General features: G+C 34.6%; 1 protein-coding gene across 4 annotated transcripts in view; it reads right to left on the bottom strand.

Annotated features, from left to right (window-relative positions):
* STRN3 (striatin 3) overlaps positions 1-7,557 on the bottom strand; it is a 107,140-nt gene that overhangs the window by 47,891 nt on the left and 51,692 nt on the right. For all 4 annotated transcript variants that reach the window (XM_019654279.1, XM_019654281.1, XM_019654280.1 and 1 more), the window contains exons 4-5: positions 7,188-7,269; positions 4,812-4,985 (exon numbers count right to left, since the gene is read on the bottom strand). In XM_019654279.1, the coding sequence (XP_019509824.1) occupies positions 4,812-4,985; positions 7,188-7,269 (256 nt within the window). The remainder of the gene's footprint in view (positions 1-4,811; positions 4,986-7,187; positions 7,270-7,557) is intronic.

The raw sequence follows: 7,557 nt of genomic DNA, 5'->3' as shown, positions 1-7,557 counted from the left end.
TAACTACCATGGATTCAAAAATAAAAAGCCCATGCCTTGAAATAAAATATTGTTAAAATTATTTTTCTAGGGGGTGGGAGGGCAGTGGAGGTGGGAGGGGAGTTGTTACTTTGTGAGGGGTGAAAAGGATAACTATTGCATTGTTCTGTACACCTGAAACTAATAATAAAAAAAAATAAATTTAAAAAAAATTACTTTTCTAGCTATCAGAATTCTACTGAGTTGAATGCTTTTATTAAAAATAAATTAAATTAAAAAGCTATATTTAATATTTCCATGAATGATTCAAAATCAGCACCACTAAGAAATTAGGTATATAAAGTTACTGAACAACTTAATTTTGAGTCGGTATCAGTAGACTCTAAGTCTGTATCACAAGAGTTTATATATATAGTCAATTTCATTCTTAGAACTACAAGTTAAACCAGAAAATAGTTTTTACTATAGGTAAAACGTCACTTTTTATTCTCAGGTACAAAGTATATGTTTTTAAAAAGAGTTTAATAAGTAGTATAACTTTAGGTGAGTTAAGCTCTCAATAAATAACCCTAGATTGAAATTTAAATTGGCCCTAAGGATGTTATAGAACTATTTTCCCATAAACTCCTATTATAAAAACAAGGATAAAGCATTAAAGATCAGCCCTCACACTGAATGTTGAGAACTTAGAATGGCTCACAGTTGTTAGGCTCCTAGAGTCCTCAGTCACATGAACAAATATTTATTGGTAGTAACTCAAATATTCTCTGCAAGTATTACTTCTCTAACCCTAACAATGCTATTATTAATATCTTCTCATTCTCCCCCTCCACATAGGAATTTCTATAATTTCTAGAAATGTTTATTTCATTCTAATAGTCTCCTCATTTTTCCATTTATAATTTTTTCTACTCATACCATTTTTTTTAATCACATATCACACATAATCAGTGGAGAAAAAAATACATTAAAAAAAGGAAATACAATTGCCCAAAATCTTATCACCAAAAGTTAGTATTTAAAAGTTTATCGTATTTTCCATCTGAAAATACATACGCAAGTTTCTCCCCTCATTAAAAAAAAATGGCCCAACATGTATACTGCACTATAAGCTGCTTTTGACAATGTATCTTGAACATTCTCTCTATGGCAATAAACAGATTAACATTATATAAAATGATTACATAATATTCCACAGAAAGTATATGCCTATTTAATTTAACCAGTTCCCTAATGTTGAAATTAGTTTCCATTATTCACTATCATAAATAATGCTGCCAAAGATATCTTTAAAGTACATCATAAGCTACAGCTCAATTTTTGAACATACCCATGTAACCAGTACGTAGATGAAGAAACAAAACATTATCAGCATCCCAAAACGCTTTCCTTGTGCCCTTCTCCAGTCACTACATACTCCCAGAAGGGCCTGAACACTATCCTGAATTCAAAAACTAGATTAATTTTTTAATTTGGTAACATTAAATCATTTATATCAGTTTTCAATTTTATGTGACCCATCCATGTTATCAGGTTTATTTATGGTTTGTTTGCTTTTGCTGCTTACATAGCATTCCATTATGCTAATATCACAATATATCCATTCTAAGGCTGAAGGACATTCGAGTTGTTTCTAGTTTTTTATTATTAAAAATAATGGTACTATGAACATTCTTATATAAGCCTTATGGTGAACATATTAAGCATTTTGAGGAGTGGAATACCTAGGAAAGGAATTACTGGGTCACAGAGCATGCTACATTCCCTTTAGTAATACCACTGACAAGTCATTTCCAGAGTAGTTCTACCAATTTACAATCCCAACACCAGTAGGTCTACAAGTTCTGGTTGTTCACATGCTTAACACCTGACTTTTTCTTTTACATTTTAGCCATTCTGGTAGGTGTCTACTATACTGCATTGTGTTTTTAAGCTGTATTTCCTCAATAACTGATAAAATTGGGCATCATTTCACATGCTTATTGGCCATTTGAATATCCTATTTTATGTTTATGGGGTGCCTTTTCAAGTCTTCTGCCCATTTTTTACTGTTACAGATGCTTTACCCCCAAATGTAGGGGAAAAGGAGATCTTTACATATTTGGATATAACCCTTTTTATAGGGTTAGGTTTACGTTATATATATTGGGATTATTGAGACGGGTATAAAAACATGCATATCTTGTGCTTTTACCAAATCAACAGTTTGCATATCTTCTCTTTTTTACATTTCGGTGTATTTTAGGCATATAAAAGGCAATACTGATTCATTTAATGTTTGTCTCTATGCTTCGATGTAATGATTTTATCCCACTTTGTTTGCATGTGTATTTTTGCCCATCCCTTTGTTTTTTACCACAGCAAACATCCTCAATAGTTGTTCTACCTCTGTAAAAACAATCTACTTTGTTATTACTGTCTCCTAGAAATAAAATACTTATTTTATTCCTCAATTTGAGGAAGTTGTAATATAATAGTTAAGTTTAAAACAAGTTTAAGACCAGTTTACTTTTATCTGACTTCAATAGTGGACAGGAGAGATTTATCTGTTAATGATTTTGCTTTATACAGACTCTTACAGTGAGACTAGACAGTCAATTCTGTCTCTGGCTCCAAGAACTAGCCTCCTTCCTCACACAAAGACCAAGTTGGTGAACAGCTCTTGAGTTCTAGAAAGTGACTGCTTGAATATTCTAGCCATCTTAGAATGTGGAGAAGACCCCAAAATAAATCAGCCGCAGTTTGTATGTATGGAGTGTTTCTGCCTCGCTCTTAAGTACTTAATTTCAAACTAAAAACAAATTAACTGAATTTTAAAAATTTACTATAATACCTAAATTTTAAAAAATCCATACATAAGTTTTATAGTCCCTACCATATATGGTTTCACTTTTTAGATATGTAAACAACTATAAAAGAAGAAAAATTGTATATATAAAGACATCTTTTACATGTCTTAGAAACTAATATCCAATAACAGCATACAATTCAATTTGTACCATCAAGGTGTGTACATACGTAGGTTTTAAATGTATGTGAAAAATTGCTATTATAGTAATATTTCCAAATATTGTATAATATAAATCAAAACTCTCATTAGATTTTTATCTAGATTAGATTAGATCTTTATTAGATTAGATCAAGCTGTAATCATATGAAGCCCTAAACTTAACATTAAACTGTTAGCTCTTTTCTCTATCCAGCCCTCTCTTCCCCACGCAATTGTTCATGAGATGGTACTCTCAAACTCACTATCTGTTTAGAAAATAGCAAGGCCAATTGGAGATCATTTCTTTCCTTCTCTTATTCTTATTTGGCTGTCACTGCAGTTTCCAAATTCAATCAAATTTCTAATTTCTTTAGAGCTAAACTGAGTTAATCACAGCTTCTTCAGATAAAAATAAGTTTTTAATAAAAAATTAAGTTTAGGGGCCAGCCGAGTGGCTCAGTTGGTTAAGAACTTGCTCAAGAGTGCGAGCTCTGAGCAACAGCGGTTCAAGTCCCAGCCTGAGCTGAGCAGCCGCTGAGCTGCCAACAGGTGGCAGGATGGCTCAGCTAAAAAAAAAAAAATTGTTTTAATAAATAAATAAATAAAGAAGTTTATATAGGACGGGACAAGAATTGCCTACAGGTGGAGAAAGTTATTTATTACTTCATTATCTTCCACTTCTAATTACTACCAAAAATGAACCCACAGTTTGACATAAGTTTCAACACAAGGGAAATAGAACAAATAACCTCAGGACTGAGATGTAGATGAAACTACTTACTAACTTTTATTCATTTATTATTTTCCCCAAAATTATAAACAGTAGTACAACAGTGAACCATCTGACTAACGAATGCTATCAAAGCAAAATGGGGGGAAAGAGAACATGCCTGTTAAGTAAAAATAAGCTTAAAGCAGTTTTTCTTGAATTGCGGGGGGNAGCTCAACCTGGAGCTGGGCTGCCATGAGTCGCTGGCGACGGTGTAGGCTGCAGCCCCTGTGGCAGTGGGTTACCATGGGCTACCGTATGTAGCCAGCAGCCAGCGTGAGCAGCCAGCAGCCGAGCGGCTGTCCAGAAGCTGACAACGGATCTGCCTCACCCGGGAATAGCGCAATGATGGTGCCAACTTGGGCCAGTGAAGCAACGTCCTCCACAACTAGACTGAAGAACAAAAGGACAGAAACTTGTCTGTTCCCCTTTCCTCAATTCCCCAGCACTGTTCCCATCCCCCCAATTCCCGAATAAAAATCTTTAAAAAAAAAAAAGAGTTGGCTTGGGACACCATGTCTGAGCAGCAGGGCCCCGGTTTGGATCCCGCATGAGGGCCAGTGATGCTACGCCCTCTATGGCTAAGATAGTGAACAACAGCTCAACCTGGAGCTGGGTTGCCGTGAATCGCCAGCAGTGGGGCTGGCCGGCAGCGGGCCTGAGCTTTCATGAGCTGCTGTTAGCGCTCCTCCAATGGCCAGCAAGTGACTGCCTCACCGGGGAAGCGTGCAATGATAATACGAACATGGGCCAGTGAAGCGACGTCCTCCACAGCCAAACTGAAGAACCAAAGGACAATAACTTGTCTGTTCCCCTTCCCCGATTCCCCAACGCTGTTCCCTCCCCCAATTCTCCAATAAAATCTTTAAAAAGTAATAAAAATAAAATAAAAAGTAAAACATTAAAAACATCTAAATAGAAAATTAGTTTGTCCACGGTACTATTGGGGGTGGAGGAAGTCTTTAAATCTGAACTCTACCTTCTCTAAAAATTGCTAACAGCAGTAACAAAAAGCTAAAAAGATTTATAAAACCCATTATATAAACAATGTTAACCTACAAGTATAGATCATACCTTTTGATTTCTTGTCCTTTTTGCTTAGGAGATTCACCTCCATTCAGGATCTGTTCTAAATTCTTTGTTTCTACTGATCCATTTGGTTCTGAATTGGATAGTCCAAGCAATGACCTTACCCGCTGAGACCGTACATCTAATATTGTATCTGTGTAACCTACTTCCTGAAGATATCTATAAGAGAAAATTAAAAATATTAAACCCCACATATTGTTAACACCTGCAAACTTGTTAACTCAAGTATCAAAGCATCTTAGTATTTATAATCCTATAAAATATACTCTTCCCTTGCCTCCATCACTGTCTTCTTTATAGACTTCTTCCAGTTTTAAGAAAACAAGGCCAATTACAAATCAAAATTTAATTAAGAAAATATATAGTATGGTCTATACTAATTAAGGACCAATTATCCTAAAACCTAAAAAGCCCTAGAGCCTTAAGAGGCTTTAGGAGTTGATGATATATATGTAAAAAAAAAAAAAAAAGTCCTGAAATTGGTAAAGAATGAATAGAACAAAACCACAGAAGAGTGACATGCTAGGTTTAAACCTGGATTATTAGCCAGGGGTGGATGGACAAGTTAGTTCTCCTTCTAGGATTTTAGATCTCATGGCCTTCCTACAGTTCCATGATCTTCAAACTTTCTGTGTATCTACACCAGAGTACTTAATTTAAGATCCAGGATGAGACTGAAAAAGAACAAAGGGACTGGTTTATGACATAAATATAGATGATGGGTCACGGCTGGCTGTGTGTGGCAAACTTAAAAAATTCTTCCTCAAGTATTTCACAGACTGAGGAAGGATGCTAAAAAGGAGACTTATATACTGCTGGCAAAAGAACAAAAGATTCTTAGGTGAAAGCTAAATCTAGGGAGACTGGTTAGGACATCAATACAGCAAGAAGTAAACTGGAGAAGAGGAAAATAAATGTGAGAAAAATAAACGAAATATAATCTTAGTGACTTGGTGCAGTAATAAACATGGCAGTACAATGAAAGAAGATATAAACAATTCTGGAAATTTTTCAGGTTTCTAGCTTGGATGGTAGTTCTTCTATTTAATGAAATGAAGAATAAAGGGTCCGAATCTGGTTTACAGGGTAACCATCAGATAATTATGTAGTGTCTATGAATGTAAAAACATTTCTTAGGCATGGTAAGAAAGGGCAAAAGCTCTTAAGAGATTTGACTGGGTAAATAGATTTGGGAGTCACTGGTGCTTGGTAATATTTGAAGCCAAGGATTTAAATGAAGTAATCCAGAGAAAAAGCATAAGTAAGAACAGAAAACCTGAGTACACAAACATCTAATGGGCAAGAATAAGAGAACTCATAGGAAAATTAAAAGGAAGTACTTGAGAAATAAGGGTGACAAATGATAGAGTGATATCATGGAAGTAAAAAAAGAGTTTCAAAATAGAATGAATAGTTAATGTCAAATGTGTGCAAAAGATCAAATATGAACAAAAAAGGTTTTTTAAATGTTTGTAATAGCTTCAATGGAACATCAAAATGAAAACAGACTAGAAAGGTAAGAAATGAACAAAGGAGACTATGGAGATAAAATTAGAAAAAGGTGAAAAGACAGAATATAAATCCAGGCAATAGGATTAGACATTTATGAGAGACATATTACTATGCAATTAAAGATCAGGGTAAAGTGAGAGGGCAAAAACATAGAACTAGAGTGGGAGGTGGAATATAAGGTGACTGTAGTCGGACCATGGAATATTCCAGGGGTAGGGCAGCTCTAGGTAATAACAAGATCAAGCGTCTAACCACACTTCACTGGGTTATTGAAGATTAAATAATTGTAAATTACCCAAGACATCAGGAGTACGCAAGTACCAACATTTTCAAAGCATAAGGGAGGAGAACAAATAGATAAAAGACAATAAATAAGATTTGCCACAGACAGAAGTACTTCTAAATCAACAAAGAATTCAAACATCAAAACGTTCCTCAAAAATTCAAGTAAAGGTAGTATTTGGCAAGCCAATTCTGAAGTTTCAGATATAACCAGTTAAATTTCTTCTTTAAACCAGTCACACATTCACTTAAAACCAAATATGTGAATTTTGCAGTGATGGGAATGGGAATTCTACAAGTATGAACTCTATATTGGTTTTGTTCTGGCCTTCAAGGAATCCTGTCTTTACGACATTCTATCCCATAAATAACAAAACACCATCCTGAGGAATGTTCAGAGTAACACTCAGAGGGAACAAAAAGATCCAAATATCTAACAAAGCATAAAAAAGGCAGTATGAAAACTATACACATTGTCCCACTATCATTAAATAATTTTTCACTTGCAAAGTGAATATAAGACTTCGCATCTGTATCTTTAAAGGCTGAAAATGAACCATTACTCACTGTCTTAACAGCTGTCTGCCTTGCTTCCACGTTAACTGGCTATTCTGAGGCGCTGTGGGAGCCTCTATGTCTTTGGTTTCTTCTAAAAATTAACAAAAAAACAAACAAAAAAACAATAAAGTTTCATATACATTATTTCAGTTACTGAAAATATTATCAAAGTTCTCTGAAGGATAAATTCCCACACACAAAAAATAAACCTAGGTATTTTATAAAGAACAGAAAATTAACTTTTATTAAGTATTTACTGTGGGCCACTCATTTTAAATGTGTTTATCCCAATAACTCAAACACTTAGGATACTTTTAGGATGTTTTAAAATTCGGAAAAGCCAAGTACATTGGGAAAAGAACATTAACTATAACTACCA

This window comes from Hipposideros armiger, unplaced genomic scaffold, assembly GCF_001890085.2.
Source record: "Hipposideros armiger isolate ML-2016 unplaced genomic scaffold, ASM189008v1 scaffold_218, whole genome shotgun sequence".
In the NCBI taxonomy this organism is placed as follows: Eukaryota; Metazoa; Chordata; class Mammalia; order Chiroptera; family Hipposideridae; genus Hipposideros; species Hipposideros armiger.
The sequence above is the reverse complement of the archived record's forward strand: the minus strand, read 5'-3'. Positions and strand labels throughout refer to the sequence as shown.